Genomic DNA, 23,908 nt, shown 5'->3' with positions numbered 1-23,908 from the left:
GGAGGAGGAGAGGCCCAGGCAGGGAGTTGCGGCTTGGAGTCCGCGGTAAGTCCAAGTTGCGCCCTGGTTACCTGCGGGCGGAGGGGTGCACGGCGAGAGAAGCGCGTACCTGAGGAGGAACGGGGCGTCGAAGGAGGCGGCGGCGGCGGAGGCCTCTGGCGAGGGGTGGGAAATCGCCGCTAAGGTGTGAGGTAAAAGAACGTTACGGGGGGTGGGGGGGTGGGGAAGCTGAGGGTCTCCTGAAGAGACGCCTCGGAGTGGTTGAGGGTGGCGACCGGTGCAGCCGGAGGCAAGAGGGCCTCGCAGATGGGAGGCGGTTTTCGGGTACTGAAGGCGTTGGATAGTGGAGGGACTCTGGGGAGTTCATGGGGAGGGGGAGGGGGGATGACGCCGTGTAGGTTGAGAGAAGGCGGCTGGATCAAACTCTCCCCTTGCGTGTGTGTGGGGGGAGGGTGGCTCGGTGTTAGGAGCCGTGAACTTTGGCTCTAAGCTAGGGGCGGAGAACTGCGTTAACGTGGCTTGCAAAAGGCCCGCACGATCGTTGGGAGGCAGGCCTCCTTGTAAGCACAATACGCGTTTTGTTCCGAGTAGCGTTAGGGTCGGGGGGGGGGGTTTAGGCCTCCTTAACACGGGGTTGATTTGGCAAGGCAGGAAATACGTTCGATCTGTATCCATCAGAGAGAGAAACGGAGCCAGAACAATTCAGAAGTACTTTGAATTCAGCTTCAGGCAGTACTTCTGTTTTAAAGGTAATTCACAGCGGGCAGCCGTGTTAGTCTGTCTGCAGTAGTAGAAAAGGGCAAGAGTCCAGGAGCACCTTAAAGACTCACAAAAATATTTTCTGGCAGGGTGTGAGCTTTCGTGAGCCGCAGCTCGCTTCTTCAGACAAGAGTCCAGTAGCACCTTAAAGACTAACAAGAATATTTTCTGGCAGGGTGTGAGCTTTCGTGAGCCACAGCTCACTTCTTCAGAAGAAGATGCCACTTCTTCAGAAGAAGTGAGCTGTGGCTCACGAAAGCTCACACCCTGCCAGAAAATATTTTTGTGAGTCTTTAAGGTGCGACTGGACTCTTGCTCTTTTCTACTGTTTTAAAGGTGTTTATGTTGCATATAATTTCTTTATTTTTCACAGCTTTTCACGCAATAGAGTCTTTTCTCCAGACGTGCATGGTTCTTAATTAAGTGGGGAAAGTTTTGTCATATTAGTAGAAATAGTTCTATCTTCAAAGTAGCCCAGAATTGCTAAACTCTTGAACAGTTGTTTACCTATCCTGGGGAAATGAGCCACAGCTTAATTGAGCTGCCTTCTAGCATAATGAAGGTTACTTAAACCTTTTATAGAAGCTATGGAAAGATAACTTGAATGACAGGACTGCTCCAGGTTAGAGCTGTCAATCTTCAGATACAGAGGGACTGTGTTAGTTGCATCTGATGTTTTAGAAGGAAGTTAGGACCCTTTACCTTAGAAATTCAGATTTTTTACAAGCTGTTTTGGTTATATTTGCTTATTACTATCAGACTGTTGATTTGCTGTTTAAAACTCTTATGCAAGATGGGAGATGTTATTTTAGGTGCATCAGTTTTCCTTTTGTGAGAAGTAACTCTCTCACATCCTTTCTTTATTTAACAATACATTGACCCAGGGGTCTTGGAGAGAACCAGTCTCATAAAGACCATATTCTATTTTCATCCCCTTATAGTAACCCCAGCATCATTTGTGTGGTAGCCCCTGCAAGTGTGATTCAGTGAAGTGACTTGAAGATTTGTGTCTTTTATATTGGGACTAACTAAACCTTATCACCAAATTGTCATTCCCAGGGAATCTTGTTGCAAAATCATAGCACTGTACAAAGGTGATATTTTGGGTATGTTATTATTTATTTTATTTTGCTAAGTGTTATGTTACATGAAATTTCATATACTTTAAAGTGCCAGAAGCTTGTGGTCTACCTGTTATTTTGCAGTTGTGTTTGAGCACTGTTGCCTGTTGCTGTCTATCAACAGTGTGATGCTTTTTCCATGGACTAATTTGCAAGCTGTCATGGAGCCACAGAATAACTTTTGGACAGTTAATTAAGGCATTTATTATTGACATTAGTTATGCAAGTTGTCAAAGTGAAAGGAGCAACTGCAGGACTTCTAAGGCATCCTAATGTAAATGCCACATATGCTTGTGTTTAACTAGTAGCAGGTGTACCATGTTCTTTAGACTCTTTGTAGGGTTTATAGTTAATGAGGTGTGTTTGGAGTTGTGGCAAAGCAGCATTATCTTTAGCCCTTGTATAATCCTCAGGAACAGAAATCAGAGGCACAAGTTTCTTACAAGTGTACTGACATATGTGCAGTGTCTCTACATTTGTCACATAGGAAGACATGTATTAATAGGTCAGTAACACTTTGGAGTTTGGTGTTCACTTTCTTACTTCTTCCTTCCTTTTTGAAAGGTGATACTGGGATCAACATCCTGTCCTTGAAATTCTGTGCATACCTGTAGTTGTTGCTGTTATTTCCCCTTCAAGTAAGTGTTGAGTAGCTGCCTTGCTTCTAATTTTGGAGGATATTGTTTTGGAGGATATTGACAAAACAATATCCTCTGTAACCTAACTATGAGGAAAAATTACTGACTGTTTTTGTTAGTGAATTGTGACATTTTTTTACTGGTAAACCTTTGCCTAGGAGCTGGGATTAAATGTTGATTTTTTTTTTGCTTTATCACATTATGCTGCTGTAGCTTGTGATTTTGAGTGCAACTAGTGATTTACCTAGTGCAGAGCTACACGTGTGTCTTAACTTCTTTCTATTATGTTTTTCTCAAGTACTTCTGGCCTAGAGAGCAAGCGCATGAACCAAGCACCTCTTCAGTTTGGCAACATATGTTTCCATGGCTGCTAATTAGTTATTCCTGTAGATAAATTAGTGTCTGGTTGCTGTCAACATTAATGTGCAGTGGCAACACAGCTGGGTATCTCTTGGAATATTTAAAATATGTCTTCCTTTCAGACAGCAACAATGGCGGCTTCTGCCAGCACCACCAGTGAAGAGGAGCGTAGCCTTCGTGAATGTGAGCACTATGTTCAAAAACATAATATCCAGCCCCTTCTGAAAGACTGCATCGTTCAGCTATGTACAGTGCGACCAGAGAGACCTATGGGATTCCTCCGGGAATACTTTGAAAGACTGGAGAAGGTAAAAATAAGCTTGGGGAATGGGAGAGAATGACAAAAACCGTTGTAGCCTCTTTCAGAATAACTTTCAGTGAATGCTGTTTCGGGCCTAAAGTAATCAGCATTTGAACTGTTTAAAAAAGTAGCGTACAAAATTTTTTTTCCTAATTTAGTTTAGTGTAATTTATTGAAAAGAAATCTGTGCAATAATGGTTTTATAAATGGAGAAGAAAAAATAAACTAGCAGTGCAAAAGGGCTTCAAAGGAACTAGAGTTACTTCTCTATGTAAGATATTAAACTCTTGACTTGACTGCATGGCAAAACGATGTCTTTGTGCATCTTTGAGATAATTTTATAGCCCTTAATATATTAGCTGAATAGCCCTTTTTCATCAGCTGTAGCAGAGGTTTTCAGAGTGGGCAAGAAAAGACACTAAACCCCTAAATCTATATGAAAGCAGTATCATAGCCAAAAGTCAGAAAGAAGTAGAGGGTGATCATTCCCCTGGCCCAAAATAATAATAATAATAGGAAAGGCTTTAAAGTCCCTTTAACAGGGTGGAGTGCCTACTGAAATTTTGCTACTGCACTTTGCCACTGTGGCCTAGAGTGGTTCAGATGAACCTTTTGCAGTGGTTAAGGGCTATAATGGTTAACCAGAAGAACACTTTCTTTTGATCTGTAAGTAGAACATAAACTTCAATCATTCAGTTCTTGCTTTACGCAGTAGGAAAAGTTTCTGGGTTTTGACTCATGTACGTCTCATAAAGTGAAGCAATGACACTATTGCACTTGAGTCATCATAATTATATATTTAGTCTAATGAATGGAGCAGGAAGCCATAATCCAGTAAAAATACCTGTTCTGCAGCCATAAAACTGTACTTCTAGCTCACATTTCAGAACCTTTAAGCTCTTTTCATATGTCCTTTATACAGTTCTGCTGTCAAGGGAGATGGTCATTCTTAAGTACAAGCTCTCTTGTGATACTCCATGTAAACTGTAAGATTGCAAGAAGTTGGAGGCCTGAGATACGTTAGGACTGAGGAGAAATCAAGTACTTCCATCCCTTAATGTTGCAAGCACTAGGGGTCAGTAGGAGGTATTCAGACCAGTTTACTACTAAGGACTCTTTCAATTGCATAAAAAGCTGCCACCTTTAAGCCATTGGAAAAAAAAGGGGCCAAACCAATGTTAGCATAATCGTAAGCATGGTGTGTTTAGTCTGTTAAACTGGTGATCAGCTAATTACTGTTTTCAAAGCTCTTGGAAGGCTGTACTTTTTACTGTGCTGTTTTCCACCATGTGGGTTGTGCTGAGCATTAACTAAACTGTACCCAAGGGTTCATGATCAACTAGGTTTCAAAAAGTCTCCAGGTTTACAAGCGTCATTTTCCATTTCTGATAAAATGCAAATTGTGCTGCAGTTCAGTTATACTTGACAAGAAGATGAATACTGTGGAAATATGGACAAAACATGCTAGCTTTACAAGAAACCCCCGTGACTTAATAATGCAAAAAAAAAAGTTGGTTTGCTCAGTCAATGAAATATAGTGGTGCGCGGATAAACAAGGCTTCCCAGATTTGGTACTGGCATGCATGCTAGAGAATTCAGAAATACAGAGGTTTCTCTCATATTGTGCTAGAGCAGGCAGATGCAGGGAACTTCTTGTGCTGCTTCTGCCTGTTTCAAAGTTAGTGGCAGCAGCACATGAGAAATTCCTCCCCTGACTGGGGTTGTCATGGGGTGCTGAGCAGTGTCCCTTTGCGCTAGTTACAAAGGACAAGTATAATGGCTTTTACTCAAAGATAAGAAAACATGCTGCAGGTTATATGTAATTCATTGTCCATTGTTACATAGGCTGCAAATGATTGGGCAGGATAAATGGAATCAGTTTCCTCCCTTCTACCACTGTAACTGAAAGTTGTAGGTCTGGTATGTTTGTGATCCTCCTGCAGTTACAAGCCTCTTCCCTGAGCATATTCCTGTGTTTATTCTAGCAAGAGAATCTGCCTCTGTCTCAGAGATAGGACAGGACTATTAGGGAATAATCGTCTTTAGCTGTGGTTTTATTTGGGCCTTAGTTTTAGCTTAACTGTGACTTCTTCAGGAATGTCTTAAAGCCCTGTATGTTTCTGTGGTCATCCTTTGGAAACCAAAGGCAAGCAAGCAGGATTGGTGAAGCAAACTCTGCATTGAAATTGTTATGTAGTTTTAATAACTTGTGCTAAATTAGATAATTAAGCTTTACAATGGTATAGTGAACTATGTAGCTCCAGGGAGGGGGAAGCATTCAGTTCTTGAAGAACAACACTGAGCAAATCACTCTGCCCAGGACAGCATGCATGTCAAGGGTATGTCACCAGAACTGCATTGGCTGTTTTACATGTTTAGTGTATTTTTCACTGCCGAGGACAATCCTTTGTTCAGATAGCAAATGATAATTTGTCTGCCAGATTACCTCAACTGGGTTGGATCCAGTCAGTTGATTCCTAGGGTTGTAGGACCTGTGTGGAATAATAGCCATGTGGGTTGCAGTGAGGAGGGAGAAGGGGATACGGTCACTCTTTTTGCCTCTTGTCAGCTTCCCCTTCCAAGTGCTGCCAGTGGGGCTCAGAGGACCTGCAGAAACAAACAGTGCTGTGGGATATCGGGGGGTCTGCAGGAAGAGGTTGATTGGTAGAAATCTCACTCATACACCCAGCAGCAGTACATTCTGATGATAGAAAGCAATCATTGGCTGCAAGGCACTGGGTCTATAAAAGTATAATTGTCAAGTTCTCCCACTGAGTTTGGAGTACATCTTCATCAGCAGGTTTTGTCGTTCCTATGCTCAGGGAGGCAGGATCCGAAAAAACCTTTGCTTCCTGTCACGTGCTAGGACCGCCCTCTGATATCCAGTTCTCTTCCTGTGTTAGAGGGAGAAGCAGCATTTGTGGTTAGCTCTGTAGCAAACCTTCTTTCCTAGCCTTTGCACATCAATAATTATTCCTGTCTAACTTTATTTCTGTGTTTTTTCTTTGTCCTAATCTTGGCCTGTGTGCACCCAGCAGCCTTTTCCTCTTGTATCTACAGTTTTCCCTCGTCTTTGCCTCTGTCTCCCCCCCTCCCCCCCCTCCGTTTACAATACGTCTGAGAGTAGATAGGGTTTCGGAGGAATTAATGTCAGGAGACGAGGAGTAAGTTGAAGGACTCCTTTCCCCCCCGACAGCTTTCCCTAGCGGCGTGCAAGAGCCGCAAAGGGGAAAAACAAGCAAATCGGCCCAATTTGCAGGCAGCGGCACAAAAACAGAGCCTCCAGCCGGGAGACGTTCAAAATGGCGCGAAAAAGATGCGCAAAGACAAGATGGCCACCGCAACTCCCCGTTCGGCCTCTAGAGGTTACGAGGGCGAACTTGATCCCAGTGATGCCGGCTCCTCTGGAGTTCATGCAACTGGGACTACCCCGGGTAATGTTGAAAATGTTCATTTTTTAATTGAGGATACCTATTCGAGGGTGATTGGCTCTTTGGCTCTAAACTAGAGGACATACTAGTCGAGACGAAAGACAAGAAAGGCCTTGCCAAAATACATAAGGAAAGAAGGTAAGACCTCTTACTCTTCTTCCTTTCGTCCCTTCTGAACCTCTCACACCCTGGCAAGGGGCAGAGCGGACAACAGAAGGAACAACTGGAATTCTGGAAGGGGATCCTTTCTCAAGGGCCCCAGGTTTAACAAGGGATTCCAGCCATAACAACACTTGGACAAGTCCAACAGATTTAGTGAGAAACCCAGGAAACAATGACTGCTGGGACAGTCCAGAGGGAGGAAGACTCCAGCTTTTTGCCAATACCTGGGACTCCCTTCACCCAGACACTTGGGTGCAGAAGATTATTCACAAGGGATACAGCCTAGAACTACGCAAATTCCCCCCCCCCAAACTGCTTCTTTCTCTCCCCCTCGTCTTCCAAACCGGACAAGATAGCCCGCAATCAAGCAGCCGTAGACCACCTGCTTCAAATCAGGGCAATTGAACCAGTCCCCCAGACAGAACGGTGCGCCGGGGTATACTCCGTTTTCTTTACCGTTCCGAAGAGAAATGGAGATTTGCGCGCAATCCTAAATCTAAAGCACATCAACAAATTTATCCAGCTCAAACGTTTCAGGATGGAGACAGTCAGGTACATCATAGAGGCACTCCGTCCCCAAGCATTTCTAACGTCGATAGACCTGACGGAAGCGTATTTACACATCCCCATCTACCCCGAGCACTGAAAGTTTCTCCTCTTTGCGTACAACCTCAATCACTATCAGTTTCGGGCCCTCCTGTTTGGTCTCTCATCGACCCCGAGGGTCTTTACCAAGGTGCTGGTGACGTTGGTGGCTCACCTGAGTGAGGTAGGGATCCACGTCTTCCCATATTTAGACAATATCCTAGTGAGCACTCCTTCAGAACAACTGTCCTTACAGCACGCGGAGACCGTCCTCCGGGCTCTAGAGCTCCACGGTTTCCTGGTAAACCGGATCAAGAGTACCCTCTCCATCCCAGTTCATCCATCACCTGGGGGTGTTCATAGACACGAACCAGAATGCAGTCTTCCTTCCTCCAGACAAGATTTCCTCCATTGTCAAGTTGACAAGGACTGTGATTCTTTCCAAATCCTCCAGCCTGTTGTCCTTAGTCAGACTGCAGGGGGAAATGGTGGCATGCATAGGGATTGTGCCATGGGCTTGCCTCCACATGAGGGACCTGCAATGGTTTCTCAAGCCATTTCAACTGCAGATAACTCAAAAGAGGAACCCACGCCTCACCGTCCCGAGACAAGTGAAGGACAGCTTAAGGTGGTGGACCAGGTCCCACAACCTAGCCACGATCCAGATTTTCACCGATGCCAGCTTGGAAGGCTGCGATTCTGCAGCAACAAGTAGCACAGGGTCGTTGGACATCGGAAGAGAGACACCTCCACATAAATCAGCTGGAGTTATGGGCAATCCGTAAAGCCTTGATAGAGTTTCAGCCAAGAATCGAGAACAGTCACGTCCTGCTGAGAATGGACAGTGTCTCAGCAAAAGCTTACATAAACAAGCAAGGCGGGTCTCGTTCCTCCTCCCTTCACGCAAAAGCCATAACAATTCTGAATTGGGCAGAGGCTCACTTGGCATCCATCAGGGCAGAGCACATAAAAGGAGTACTAAACGAGCAGGCAGATTGGCTCAGCCGACAGCAGGTGAACGAGGGGGAGTGGTCCTTGAAGAGAGAGACCTTCCTTCAAATAATGGAGAAATTCGGAAGACCCATCATGGACCTCTTCGCAACAGGCGAAAATCACCAGCTCCCAAGGTTCCTGTCAAGATTTATGCATCCAAGGGCAGAGGGAATAGACGCACTGTTGTCCCCGTGGCCACGGGGTCTCCTTTACGCATTTCCACCTCTACCAGTGATCTCCAAAGCTCTACGAAAAATCAGACAAGAGAGGGACCTGGTCATCTTCATAGCCCCTCGATGGCCCCAACGACCTTGGTTCGCGACACTGAGAGAGCTATCGATTCAGGAGCCATGGTCCCTACCTCCAGTCCAGGACCTTCTCCAACAGGGCCCCTTAGTACACCCAGATCCAGCCTGGTTAAAGCTGACCGCCTGGCTCTTGAAAGGTCAAGGTTGCTAGAGATGGGCTATACCTCAGAGGTCGTCGACACCATGTTGGAACCCAGGAAACCATCCACCAGGCGCATATGTTTTCTCCCGCTAGATGGTGCGAGAGAAAACATACTAATCCAGTGACCATTTCCACTGGCAACTTGCTTGACTTTCTGCAGGAGGGATTAGCTCAAGGGATGAAGGCATCTACTCTCAAACGACAGGTGACAGCGATCGCAACGGTTGTTCCCCAACTGGATGGCTACCCAATGTCAAGGCATCCCCACATAGTCACTTTCTTGAAAGGAGCCTCGGCCATCTCTCCTCTGACAATTCATAGATTTCTGACTTGGAGACTTCACGTGGTACTCCAGGCTCTGACTCGACAACCATTTGAACCCTTACCGGAGGCTTCCCTGGGTCAACTTAGGATGAAAGTTCTCTTCCTCATGGCTGTTACATCAGCTAGAAGGGTGTTGGAACTGGCGGCTTTGTCATCTAGAAAAAGCCTCTGCATCTTCCACGTGGATAAAGTAGTACTACATCCAGATCCGGCCTTTATCCCGAAGGTAAATTCTAAGTTCCATAGACAACAAGAACTCCATCTTCCATTCTTTTGCCCTCACCCTTCTCATCCAAAGGAGAACTGGCACACTCTGGACGTGAAAAGAGCTTTATGCATCTTTTTGAGAAGGACGGCGCTCGGAGTCTTTATTCGTTTTTATTTCATCACCCAATAAATGTTGCAAAATGTCAAAGGCAGCTATCAGCAAGTGTATCAAACAGTGTATCCAGCTGTGCTATCAACTTAGCAACATACCAGTGCCGTTAGGAATTACCGCTCACTCAGTCCGCAGCGCCGCTACTTCAGCAGCATTTGATGGCCATGCATCCGTGGAAGAAATCTGTAAGGCGGCGACATGGTCGAGCCCTTCTATGTTCATAAGACACTACAAGATCAATGCCTATTCTTCATCCGATGCGGCATTCGGCAGGAGAGTCCTCCAGAATGTTGTATCAAATGATCAATGAAGACTCCCTCCCAGTGAACGTCAGCTTTTGAAGATCCCACTGATGAAGATGTACTCCGAACTCAGTGGGAGAGCGGAACCTTGGCTTACCTGTGAAGGTTCCTTCTACACTGAGGGAGGAGTACATCTTGCCCGCCCAGGGTGAAGACTGGATCAAGATGAAGAATGTCAAGTGTCCAGATAAAGCTGAATTAAAAAAATAAAAATGGGAAAACAATACGTTATATATAGGAATAATAAATAAGGGGAATTGGAATAAAGTATGTTCATGTTCTACTTGTTACTAATTCTTGGTTTTAAGCTGTGTTTTTAGCAGTGGCTGCTCCTTGTTCTTTTGGGTGCACATCTGTCTGTTTTTAAAAATTCTGCTATGGAAGTCCTTGAACTGGATATCAGAGGGCGGTCCTAGCACATGTGACAGGAAGCAAAGGGTTTTTTTGGATCCTACCTCCCTGAGCATAGGAACTCAGTACTCCTCCCTCAGTGTAGAAGGAACCTTCACAGGTAAGCCAAGGTTCCGTTTTCCATCTTTGTCTATAATGCCTGACGTAAAGCTACAAAAGGATCTAGAAGCTTCAGCCAGATCCTGGTTCTAGATAAATGTTACAAGTGGAACTATTAAGCATACTGTTTTCAAAATACGTTTGCTAAACCCAAACGTTCTAAAAGTCTTCCCCACAAAGGCCTAAGATGGGCTTAAAATTGTGAAGCGTTAGCATTAATCCTGCATTCCTTCTGTATAAAGGGATAAAACATATTGCCATCTAATGTATTAGCTTTTTCTCACTAGCTTGAATAATAGGTGACTTTTGAAAAAAATAAAGCTGAAATTCTTAAATGTACTGGCCATTGAGAAGCTCAGTAATACTTCCTGGATAGAACATTGCTCTTCCTTTATTGAAGCGTAGAAAGGACGTGGTGGAACAGGAAAGCCCATGTGGTGTGGTTAAAGAGTTGGATTAGGATCTGGGAAACTCAGGTTCAAATCCCCACTTGCGCCACGGAAGCTTGTTGGGTGACCTTGGGCCAGTCACACACTCTCAGCCCTGACCCTGACTAGTATATGGATGGGAGACCTCCAATAATACCAGGGTCATAACACAGAGGCAGGCAATGACAAACCACCTCCGAAGTCTCTTGCCTTGAAAACCCTAGGGGGGTGCCATAAGTCAGCTGTGACTACTTGACAGCAATGAAAGAACATGGTAACTTGACCAGAAAATTGCACTGGTGTAAGAATGAGCTTTCCAAATGCTAGTATGTTTCATATTCTTATAACCTGAGTATGGGAAAGAGAAGAGTAATGCTGTTCCAATTCAACAAGCTAGTATGCCTTCTTTACCCAACTTCAGGTTCAGTATGTCAGAATCTCTGGAGTAAAAATTACTGTATTCCTTTTTTTTTTTTTTTTTTTTTTGCAAAACTGGTTGCAGAGTAGCTCACAAGGATTAATATTTAAAACTAACATTACATTAAAAATACAATTATTCCATGGGGCAGAATTCTCAGCGTCACTGAATTAAGGATGGAAGGATGCCCAGATGCTTTCTGCATCCCCATCGATAATGGCTGCAGGCAAGGACTGACTCTGCTGTACCTGATGCAGACATGATGATGGGATTTGTGGCTGTTTCTTGCCCATCCTCTGATATCAGTTTCAAGTGTAGTGCATTGTGTGTTGCCATTGAGCAGGTTGATAGAAATAAGCTTACAGAGAAAATCATTATTGTGTAGCTTGTGTACTTTTGAACTCTACACAAAACTTTCACAGGCTATAACTCTTGCATGTCATGGGCCACAGACACACGGTATATTTTTACCATTTTCCTCTATATATTTGTGTGTATATAAATACTGCACACATTGCCAAACAATGGCTATCATGCAACTGAATGAGAAGTGTAATTAATCTCTAAAAGCCTATACCACTACAAAACTCTTAGTGCTGGCCGATGTAAATGTAAAACTCTTAGTCTTTAAGGTGCTGCAAGATTCTCTCTTGATTTTTAGGCAGATAGCTTCTTGAATACATTTTGTACACTGAATACTCAGTTCTCATTTGGAAATAACTTCCAAATGCTAGGAAGTATGAAGAGGTCCTTTGGTACTCTTCTGTGTGTTCAGGGCATAAACTGCCCTGATCCTCGGGTGTATATCTATGCTTTTGGTGCACTTAAGATTATTATATTTTAACCAGCACAGAGGATTATTAGGATTCTGAGATCTATAACTATTTTGGCATAAGTATTAATTCCAAGGTGACTAACATTGTTTGGGAGAACAGTAGCTTGGTTTAGCTTTATTTAAGATTAAATATAAAAATGGCAAAAGTTAAATCAGTTAATTCTTTGAACATTTTACTTATATTCTGTCACCACAAGACACAAGATGCACATCCCATGCGTTATTTCCCAGCTTAATTCATAGTTTCAGCTTGACAATCAGTCTCTTTAAACCTTATCTCACAGAATTCCTTGCTGACACATCTGTGTGTTTCATTTTTGTAATGTCTTTTGCTTGAACATGCAGTTTAAGGAGGAATTCTATGTAACTTAGATGCTTGCATATTGCATCTTGAGCACTGCTTATGAGTAAAAGGTATACTTTACTGACCCTTGAATTGTTGTTAAAAAACCTACTTGGTTTTCAGTATGCGTGCAAATGTGCCTGTGCATTAATCAAATGATAGATGCACACATACACAGCCCTGAGCAAAAGTTCTGGGTTTGCTTATTCAAATCCTCCATGTAATCTGGACAGTAGTATTTCAAACAGTGGTGTGCTACATTCTGTAACCTTTTAATGAGTTGTTTGCTGGTGACAATATGGAAAGATCTAAAATTTGAACTTGGTGAAAATTTTCAAAAATGTATTTCATTTCAGAACTAATTTATTCCCAGGAAGAATTGTTGTATTCCCTTTTAATTTATAATAGCAAAGGAAGAAGACTGTCTTCCTACTAGCTGCTGTCATGGTAGTGGTGTTTTTTTGCTCCATGCATTACTTAACAATTTTTTTCCTGCAGGAAGAAACAAAACAATTTATGAATCAGCAGAAAGCAGCCTCTCGTACTGACTCACGTGAAGATGAGATTTCACCACCACCACCGATGAACCCAGTAGTAAAGGGTCGCAGAAGGCGTGGTGCTATCAGTGCCGAAGTTTACACAGAAGAGGATGCTGCATCCTATGTTAGAAAGGTATTGTATCCAGCTATTCCCAAAACAACCTGTTCAATTTACTGTGCCTAGCCAAAATTAGTAAAGTGAAATACAGCTTTTCTCTTGAAGTAAAGCACTAGAGCATAATGCATACCTAACTTCATGGCAATTTGGCATTGCACTTCTCCTACATAGGTCTGAATTGCTGTCTAGTCAGTAAAGGAAGCATTTGTAAGTAAAAGCTGGGCTGGAGGAAACAATCCCTCCCTCCGTGGCTCTGTTGTCTGCCCAACCTCGAGGGTAACCTCTCCAGTGACACAAATCGTATCCCCTAATGATACTTCTAGTTTGCATGTAGTTGCCAGAAATTTTGATGCCAGGAGAGTTATAAGCATGTATCTTTGGGGATTTATGTATTTGGTACAAAGATGCATCTTTGGGGATATGTCAGTAAGATGGAGGGTGAAATAATCAGGTGCATGCAGCAGAGTTAACATCCTGAGATAGAAATTTGATATTAATCATTAATAGTGTGAGAAGTAAGATTTTCATTGTCTGTGTCCTAGTTTTCCTAGTTAGTTTTTCAGTGATAACCGTACAGTGATTGTATTTGATACTACATTCCCTAGAGCTTGTCCTGGATAATCAAGGGTGTACTCCTGGCTTCTCAGAGGTAAAGGAAAAGTCATTTTCTCCCTATTGAGGCTGTTGTGAGCAGTGTTGAATCCAGAAAGATGTCTAAAGATCTGTCACTTTGTCAGCCCTGAGCTGGGGAGAGTAAAACTCAGTTCTGACAATTTCTCCCTTCTGTATTTGCTGTGAGAATACAGATGTAATTGCATGAAGTAAAAAAACACCAACAACCTTGAAAAGCTTTTATTTTTCAATTAATTGTGGTTTCAAAAAAGATGAAACTTCCTATCTGGAGATAACGTTGTGTGACAAGTGGCCTTAACAGTGCAGGGAGTGAGGGATGGCATTGGGGCAGGCAAAATTGTGGCTTGCTGTTAGAAATTAGTTCACTTAAAAAAAAATTTGTCTCTGTAGTTTTTAATCCAAGCTGCATGGGTCTTTCCCATTCTACAGGTTATTCCAAAAGATTACAAAACTATGGCTGCTTTGGCAAAAGCTATTGAGAAAAATGTGCTCTTTGCTCATCTGGATGACAATGAAAGAAGGTAGGAAATGTTTCACATAGTTTGCAGAATGCCAGAAGCATGGGAAACTTCCTGATCTCCTCAAGCAGGCCATTTCAACCATGATTCCACATGTTATTCACTCTGAACTCTTTTGCAGTGACATTTTTGATGCCATGTTTCCGGTTACCTATATTGCTGGTGAGACTGTGATACAGCAAGGCAAGTAATCATATTTGTATGTAATAGTACTTAAACTATTTATTTAGCATAAAGTACCCAGTCTTACAAGCAGTAAATGCATGCAGTTTCAAGCTGCTCTACAGCTGCAAAACCTTTGCTACAAAAACATTGGGATAAATTCCAGGTATAGAATTCAGAATGGTTTAGCTAGGTCTTTGTCCAGTGCAATTACTACCATGTGCTCCTTGACTTGCTTTTGTGCTGAAATGAAAATTCTTTGCAGCCCTGGCCCTTGAGATAGAGCATTTTGCTTAAGATTTCTCAACTACCCAATAATATTTGTTTCCATCTTTTTAATGTATGAATAGAGTGTGATTACTCATTTGCACGGATGTATTATAACATAGTTTAAAGTGGGTATTTCAGATAATGCAAAGTGTAAGATATGATCTAGTACATGCTGCCAGAAGTATTAGATAGTTTGTGCACTTCAATCAATAATCAGTCTTTATTAAAAACAGTCATGGACAGCACAGCTCTTCACAATTTTTCACCAGAGTCCCCTAGATTTACACTCTAACCACAGGTTTACACAGATTATAAGTTAGTTGTTTGCACAGTTATTGTAAACTAGTTATGTGTGTGTGTGAAGTGCCGTCAAGTCGCAGCCAACTTATGGCGACCCCTTTTGGGGTTTTCATGGCAAGAGACTAACAGAGGTGGTTTGCCAGTGCCTTCCTCTGCACAGCAAACCTGGTATTCCTTGGTGGTCTCCCATCCAAATACTAACCAGGGCTGACCCTGCTTAGCTTCTGAGATCTGACAAGATCAGGCTAGCCTGGGCCATCTACTACATGTTAAAATTGTTGGCGTAAGTTCTCAACAGCATCTGACGGATTCTACAGGCTGCTGCACAGAACTTTGCCATTCTTGCTGTAACCTGTGGGTTTTTGTCTATGAGCATCATTTTAGTACACCCCGTACCTGAATGGCCGGGATGCCTGCCATGCCAGGGGGAAGTAAACTTAAATCAAACCTTTTTGTATAATGGACAGCGCAATAGAACATGCTCTGTTGTTTTGATCTCCCTTAAAACTCAGGGACATACCCTATCCACCAAGGGAACCTTTCTGTATTTCCCATCCAAAATCGCCGAAGGAAGAGCTTGGCATCTAGCAAGGGTTGATTGGGAGAGAGAGGCGGCAGGAGAAGCTACGAATCTATACTGTTCTGCATATAGAAAAGTCGGTGCCTCCTCTAAATCTTTTTGGCACTCCGTATCCAATATCCTTTGCTTTCTATCTTGCCTTGCCTGATCATACCCCATTTCCAGGGTCTATTGAGGGGAAAAACCCAACTCAGCCAATTTACCTCTAACTGCCTTCAGCCACATAGATTGGTAGTTATCTTGAAAAATCAAGAGGGTTAGGCCTTGAGGGTTTAGGTTTAACTTAAGCCAGAGGTAGATAGCAGCAAGACATACCCTAGCTTCTACTTTGATCTTGCCCATCTCCAGACTCAGAATAGCATTTGACACACAGCAGGGAAGTTGAAGAGCTCTCAAGAACTTCATTTGCACCCATTCCCAAGGAGCAAAGTGAGAGGAGGGAGGCCCTGTCATGGTCCCATATAGAAGTTGGGCCAATGTCTTGGCTTGAAATAATTTAAGAGCAGCTGGGACATAATGACCACTGTGTGTGCACTTTCTACTTATGCTAGTAATTACTTTAAATTGTCTTTTTAAAAATTCCTCTGTAGGTGATGAAGGGGATAACTTCTATGTTGTTGATCAAGGAGAAATGGATGTAAGTTTTGCTAAATTATATTCATTACCCTTGGATGGTTCAGGTTATAGGATGGATCCAGTGGTGCCTTCCTAAAATGGAACGGCATTGTTGGATCCAGTCCAGTGTGCAGTAATAGAAAAGGGCATATGTCCACGTTGTTACATAAATATCATGGGCCTGGATTTCCTTTCTACCATGTTAACAGTGTCCTTTGACTTTATGTAAAATATGCATCTTCTAATCTTTTTGTCCTAGAGTATTAACTGGATGTCATGGTCAGGTGTCTAAGGACAAACAAGTTGAATCCTGGCAAGATAGAGGTGATGTTGGTCAGGAAGGCTAGTATCCTAGTGGGGATTTCAATGCCTACTTTAGATTAAATGTCTTTAGCACTGGTGGATTCATTTAAGAATGTAGGGATGCTCTTGGTTCCAGCTTTGCAGTGAAGAATGGCTGGTGCTGTTAGAGTGCCTCTTTTCAGTAGTTCCTGGCTGAAAAACAACACCTGAAGACTAGATTATTGTGACTTGTTTTAAGTGCACTGTCCTTGAAGACCACTCCAACTAAAATTGGTATAGAATGTAGCATCATGTTTGTTTGACAGGAATCAGCTGGACTATCCCTGTTAGTACACCTGTATCAGATCCACTACAGCAGTTACCAGTTTGTTCCAGGTTCAATTCAGGGTGTTGTTTTTGATCTTTAAAGTCCTTTATGGTTTAGGACCCACATGCTTGAAGGACGGCTGCTGCCTTTCTGTGCTTGGGCAAAACTTATGGTCTTCTTTTCTGTCCCTCCTTAAGAGAAGTTGACAGTCTGGGTAAGAATGTTTTCTGTGGCAGCTGTCCCTAATACAGTGTGCTTCTGAAGGATGTGAGCTGAATTATCCCTTCTGTTGCTCAGAAAGAAATGCAAGGCAGAGCTTTTTAGAAAGTCCTTTGGTTGAATGTTTTTTTATATTGACTCTTTTGGATGTTTTTAAGTATTGTCCCCAGAAACAGTGTGGGTCTGGAAATTACTATGGGCTTATTTTAGGAAAAGCAGTATATAAATATATTTAAATATTTGGTCAAGATATCACTGCCTGCCTGTTAGGTTAAATTAAGACTGTAGAATAAAAGATCTAGATTCAAATAAACTTGGAAGAAACACTTTTCTAAATAATTTGCTTCCAGAGTTTAATATCTATTTTATTAGCTTATTCTGTTCTCACAAATGTGTACAAGCAATAAAAATATTTAAAATTACCAAACAAATTAATGTAGTAGCTTACTTTAGTTAGCACATCCTTTTGAAGTGATTTATTTTAAGTACGGTACTATTATTCTTCAGGTATTGCTACTGTGAATATAATGTTTCCACCATCCTTAACTGTGTGTTTCACCTGCTTAGGTCTATGTGAACAATGAATGGGCCACCAGTGTTGGGGAAGGGGGCAGCTTTGGTGAACTTGCACTGATCTATGGGACACCCAGAGCAGCGACTGTCAAAGCAAAAACCAATGTGAAACTGTGGGGTATTGATAGAGATAGTTACAGAAGAATCCTTATGGTAAGTGTTCTATGTTTTTGAGAGGAAATTATTGTGGGATGTTTTTGTGAGTGTATGTGTGCTTAAGTTGAATTGTTTTAAAGTTTTGAATTGTTTTTAAATTGTCTTGACAGAGGACCTAACAAATCTCATTCTTCCTCCCTTGCCCTTATTGTGCCATGTCCCCTTTATCCACCCTAGCCCCCATGACTACTCTGGTTCCTGCTTTTCCTCCAGCCACCCTTGTCAACTCCCATTTCCACCCCCATCTTTCTGCTCTGAAAACACTTTGTTCCTTCCCTTTAATCTTACTCTGCTTCCTCTCTCTTCTGTCCTGATACCCTTTTTCTCCACCCTGGACCTCCTGTTGGCAACTGAGGCAAGGCCTCCTATAATTTTTAGATATTTAGATTTTGGGTAAATATAGTTAAGGCATGATCCAGTCAAAATGAAATACAGTAAAATCCACTGGTTGCAGTTAGACAAATTTAAGCATGTGCTTAAAAGTTTAATTTTGTTTGGTTTGTGGGTCAATTAAATATGATTATTAGTTCTAACTGTGATTGCAAAAGAAAACATGAATTTGTTTGCAAATATCTTTAGAAAATCTAGTGTCATGTTTAGAACTTGGTTACTTGGAACTTGGTTTCATGCTAGGTTTTTTGTTGCTAACAGATGCCATCTTTTCTTGTTTCACATTTATGGATCATTAAAGTGTCATATACTAAAGTTTTCAATTTCTTAAGTAGCTGTTAAGAAAGAAAGCTAGATGAGACTGTACCTCCAAAATGCCCCCACAGGAGCTTTGAAAAAAGTCCCCATAAACTATAATGGGCTCAAATTTTGTTGGTGAACCCAAAAATAAGCTGAATGTTCAGATTTTTTTTGTGTGCACGACCCTAGTTATGACCATTTAATATGAATGTATAGAGGATAATTCTGTTAGTAATTATTAGCTATCATAAGAAGGATTTGAACCGCCATATACACAGGCAGTGTAGTTGTAATTACTGATATCGTAGGGTTGATACTAATCAAATATGGGACTTAAAATCTTTAGCTGCTTCTGAGGCTTGTCAAGATACTCTAAAATATTATAGAGGAAAAATAATGTATGGATGTGTCTGTGCTTTCTTTGTAGGGTAGCACATTGAGAAAGAGAAAGATGTATGAAGAATTTTTAAGTAAAGTGTCAATATTGGGTGAGTAAACAATTTCTCAGTAAAATGGCAGTGTTGTATGAGTGAGAACGCTTCCTTCTGATAAGACGAAAATAAATATCATGCCTGCCTTGCAGAATTGTTGCTGTTCTGTTTGACTATATTGGTGCCATAAAGTGGGGTTTTTGTTATGTATCCAGAGAGAACTGCAAAGCTCTCCAAGTGCCTGGTCACCACTAGGATGTAAAACTTTACCTTAGTGACTGGCTCAGGTTACTGAAGAAAGCAAAAGCAAGTTTATGTTTGGTTGTGTGCTGCTGCATGTAGGACCTGGTGGCTGCTGCTTTCTCTTTTCTCAGAGCTCTCTCCCTTACCTTATTATTTATTTTCCCCATGCATTTTTACAATACTTCTTAGATCTTGGTCTTCCCTAATTATACCTCCCTATCACTTTTTAGCCTACTTTCCCTTACCAGTCTTTCAATTAGCATTTCCTGGAAGAAGAACAATTTTAGCTCGGGCAATATTCCATAAGTGTTTGGTGCTGGCTGCTCGGTTTTGTAAACCTGTTTGCACTCTGATGATTTATTTTTATTTTTAACATTTTCTATATTGTAGACTCCAAGATCGCTTACAATGTAAATAAAACAGCAATTAAAAAAATACAAAAAAGATCACAATTTAAAATCACAATTAAGACTGCCAAAAAATAAAAAACGAAATTAGTCAAATGCCAGCCTAAACATGATAATAGAAAGTAGCTAGGTGATAAGTAGAAGCAGCTAGCAGTACCGTATTCACTTTCTGTTAGTGTTGGCTTTCTTGCCTGTGCTAGACATAAAGTAGTTGACTTCATTTTATAGTGTACCTACAAGCTTAAATTTTAAAACTGCTTTTAAACACCAGGATACTGTTTGTAAACAGTGGCAGCAGGGGTTTGTAATCTGTATTAAGTGTGTATTTGATATTTATTTTATTTTTATTGACTTCAATGATGCCCTGCTTTTTTCCCCAATGGGGACTCAAAGCAGCTGACACCATTCTCCTCTCCTCCATTTTATCCTCTCAACAACCCTTTGAGGTAGGTTAGGTTAAGAGGGTGACCGCAGGCCCAAGGTCACCCAGCAAGCATTCATGGCAAGTATTTTAAAATGTCCAAGTCCATCTTGTTTGAATCGGTGAGTAGGCGTGATAGGAGAAAAGAACTTTACATGAAAACAAACATGGCTGTTAAGAAATCCCATTTGGTTGTTGAATGTGGGCACTTGTTCATTCTCTTACCAAAAATATGTATATTAATAGAAATTCTATCAAGCCACCAGTATAGGCTTGTGTCTGAGCATTTTCCATAGTGCTGCAAGTGAAGATGGGAGAATCCGCCTGTTGGTTTTTCCTGAAAAGTGTTGGAGATACCCAGACTGCATCTTCTTGGTTCTCACTATTGCCAACAACTGCTGCCTGAAAAGCGATTATCCACAAAGTGTTATGAAGAGCCCTGATCTGGTCACTGTTTGGGTATTGTTAACCTACCACAAGGCAATGTGTTTGAGCAGTCAGTTGATTAAAAGTGAAAGGATACTTAAACTCAGTGGTTGTAGTAGAATAGGCTGCTGTGTCAATGGAGGAGTGGGTAGGAGTTGCATATCCATGTGTGATGCCAAAATTATAAACCTGCAATACTTCAAGTGAAGCTAAGAGATGAATCTTTTCAAATATCTAGAATCCCTTGATAAATGGGAGCGTCTCACAGTGGCTGATGCTTTAGAACCGGTACAGTTTGAGGATGGCCAGAAGATTGTGGTGCAGGGAGAGCCAGGAGATGAGTTCTTCATTATACTTGAGGTGAGCAAAAGTAACAAAGTTGTGTTGCATATTATTCTAGTGGTATTTGTCTTGGTTTCTTCTTTGGGTTTGTAACTTTAAAATCCATCCAATACCAGTTTGAATTCTGTTTTTTAAATGTACTTATAAACAGTGTTCAGAAATTACAGTTTTTAATCACTGTGTCTAACAACGCCCTTGTGGCACTCACAAAAGAAAAACCTGTCCACCCACAGACAAGGTCTCAGGGAATTCCCTAAGTATGCAGAAAGCAGACTTGGATCAAAGCCCCTTCCCCTAAAAACCGAACCCAGCCTGATGACTGAATATACTCTAGGAGTACAGAATATTGAGAGCCGCTGAATTTCAGCTAAGAAGGGGGAATCCTCGTTGATTCCTCCACCCTGACAATTGTTCACAAGCCCCCAGCTTGTATTTATCTATTTGGCAAATTACTTCCTATACGGCAGAAAATCAATACACATTTCCCAGTAGTTTGAAAACAAAGTCTTAAAAAAACAAACCTGGCATAGGTGTTCATACATGATCACTACATTTGTGTAGTGTATAAAATCATTAATCTCACTTTCTGGGTATCCTTCGTTTCAGCTAATGGGACAAGGTAAGCCAAGTTGCTTAATAGGACTGTTAGTTCTGTGAAAGTGTCATAAAACTGATGACGTTGTTCTAGCTTCCCTTTGAAAACTTAATCAATGCTGTAATTCATTTAGGGCACAGCTGCTGTGTTACAGCGCAGGTCAGAAAATGAAGAATTTGTTGAAGTGGGCAGGCTTGCACCTTCTGATTATTTTGGTGAGTCTTCTGAGTTTTCAGTGTTTCTTGAAATGTTAAAATTTAGGAGTATAGATTGAATAATACATATTGTAGAAATGCTGTCCTATGTTTTGCTCTGCCCTACAACGTAAGGCCCTCACAAGCTCACATGGCACTGAGATGGGGCATGAATTAGCAGCACATTCTACTGGCCTGTCAGGAAACATTGAAACTGACATTATTCAACCCTAAATACACAAGTTGCAGTGAGAAATCAGTGTATATGATTTCAGTGGATGGGTAAGAAAATTGGAATGAACTCTGAAACAAAATTTTAGATGAGTTTATCAGGCTTTGATATTAATGAGCACTGGGGTGCTAGACAGGCTAAAACTTTGAGTTGGACTATATAACTTCCAGTGAAAAGCTGTAGCTTGGTGTATCCAAATAATATTGCAGTGTATTAATAACCTGCAGTTTATTGGTACTTGCTCTAAGATCATGAGAGCCGGTGTGGTTAAGATGTTGGATTAGGACATGGGAAACCCAGGTTGAAATCCCCACTCACGTCATGGAAGCCTGTCCAATGCAGTGTACAGTGGAACTATGATATCTTGCAATTTGGATGTTATGCCTTTGTTCATGACCCCAAGATCGCATTAGCTTTTTTTGTCGCAGCATCACACTGTCTGCTCATATTTAACTTATGGTCCACCTGTACCCCAAGATCTTGTTCACACACACTGCTACCCAGAAGTGTATCCCCCATCCAGTATGCATGTCCCTCATTTTTGTTATCCAGATGTAGAACTTGGCACTTATCCCTGTTGAATTGCATCTTGTTCACATCTGCCCACTTTTCCAGTGTGTGCAGATCTCGTTGAATTTTATCTCTATGTTCTGGTGTGTTCGCTGCTCCTCCCAACTTGGTGTCATATGCAAATTTAATGAGTAGGCATAGGGAACCCTGTCAAAAGCCTTACTGAAATCTAGGTAAACAACATCAACTGCATTCCCTCGATCCAGTAAGCTTGTCACTCGATCATAGAAGGAAACGAGGTTGGTCTGGCAGGACCTGTTGGGGACAATTCCATGCTGACTTCCCCAGATCACCAGGGTTGTGACATGGAAGCAGGCAATGGCAAACCACCTCCGAACGTCTCTTTTCTTGAAAACTCTACAGGGTTGCCATAAGTTACTTGATGGCAACAACAACAAAAGCTAACAACAGGATGAAAGATTGCTTAAGAGATTACTTATAATACCAGAACTGTCTGTTTTTGTTTACTCTTAAAATCAGTTTTTCTATTGCTTGGTCTGAAACTACTTTGAAATATACATTGTTAAACATTGTGGGGTTTTGTTCCTGTAGGTGAAATAGCGCTCTTGATGAACCGTCCTCGTGCTGCCACTGTCGTTGCTCGTGGCCCATTGAAATGTGTAAAGCTCGACCGACCCCGATTTGAGCGTGTCTTGGGTCCATGCTCTGATATTCTCAAACGGAACATCCAGCAGTACAACAGTTTTGTTTCACTGTCTGTCTGAGGTCTCCTTCCTTCTCAAATACATGCTTCACAAATGCAGACTGCTTCATTACTCTTGTGCAGAGCCACATGGCCACTGGCTATTGCAGCTTCCTGTCTGTTTGTGGGAGGAAAACATTTGCTCTTCATGGCACCATTTTAAATTTTACAGCATTAGTTTGGTGCTCCCAATCCCATTTAAAATAAACAGAAAGTTACAAGGAGATGTTTGCTGTTACTGTTTCTCCCTGTGCAATTACAGTGTCCAACATGGGCAATGACTGTCATTCCTTTTTGATGGGGATATCTCCTGACACCAAGGTTATTGCCATAAAGTAAGGATGTAACAGTGGAAAATTAAGAGGCATACATTTCTCAACTGGCGAATCCTACATTTCTTAAGTTGTGGTCATTTTCTACAGTACTTCTCTTAGGCTTGTCCCCTCAGCTGAACTGCTAGTGTAAATGTTATGGTTATCTTTGGTTTGGTTTGCTGAGTTCACTTCCTACTAAAACCAGAGTTAGAAGTTTGAGAATTCAGTGCTCCTGTACCAGTTGGTTGAAGACAACTTGGTTATTAACTTTTTTGTGTAAAAGCTTTTGTTTTGGCAAAAATGCTGCCAGTGTTGCTCATCTTTGCCACAGCTGACCTTTTTTGCCTGTTCTCAGTTGTGAATGTTCATATATTTGCCCCTTCTAATTTTTTCTTTTCAGATTCTCAGAAGCTAACCAATGGGTTAAACACCTGAATATAGCTGTTGGTGTGCACACTGGCATAAGAATTGTGTGCCCCTTGATTAGTACCAAATGGCACACCCTCTGTGCTGAATGTAGAGCCGGAATCTGAAGGGCTCATCCTTTGTGTTTGCTTTTTTGTGTATCTCTTCTAAGCTTGCTTCTCTGGAACCTGAGAATTAACTGGTTCTTTTCTCATAGCCGGCATTCAATGGAGGGTAAAATATACCATCTCTGTCAGGAAGATGACATGGCTGTGTTTCATGTGAAAGACAGAAAGCAGAAGA

At 41.8% G+C, this 23,908-nt stretch overlaps 1 protein-coding gene across 2 annotated transcripts; it reads left to right on the top strand.

The window, feature by feature from the left end:
* The first annotated feature begins 23 nt into the window (after positions 1-23).
* On the top strand, positions 24-23,665 carry PRKAR1A (protein kinase cAMP-dependent type I regulatory subunit alpha). Of its 2 annotated transcripts, none has more exons than XM_056859513.1 (12): positions 24-45; positions 2,445-2,518; positions 3,001-3,186; positions 12,838-13,011; positions 14,059-14,150; positions 14,269-14,330; positions 16,050-16,096; positions 17,471-17,629; positions 18,750-18,810; positions 20,489-20,610; positions 21,321-21,402; positions 22,736-23,665. In XM_056859513.1, exons 3-12 carry the CDS (start codon positions 3,010-3,012, stop codon positions 22,906-22,908), a joined length of 1,149 nt encoding a protein of 382 aa, XP_056715491.1. In that variant the 5' UTR covers positions 24-45; positions 2,445-2,518; positions 3,001-3,009; the 3' UTR covers positions 22,909-23,665. The 2 variants fall into 2 exon arrangements, with proteins under 2 accessions (XP_056715491.1, XP_056715500.1); XM_056859522.1 differs by lacking the exon at positions 24-45 and adding an exon at positions 1,826-1,853.
* The last annotated feature ends 243 nt before the right edge of the window (positions 23,666-23,908 follow it).

This window comes from Euleptes europaea, chromosome 1 (assembly GCF_029931775.1).
Source record: "Euleptes europaea isolate rEulEur1 chromosome 1, rEulEur1.hap1, whole genome shotgun sequence".
Lineage (NCBI taxonomy): Eukaryota > Metazoa > Chordata > Lepidosauria > Squamata > Sphaerodactylidae > Euleptes > Euleptes europaea.
This window is presented reverse-complemented; position numbering and strand designations above follow the sequence as displayed.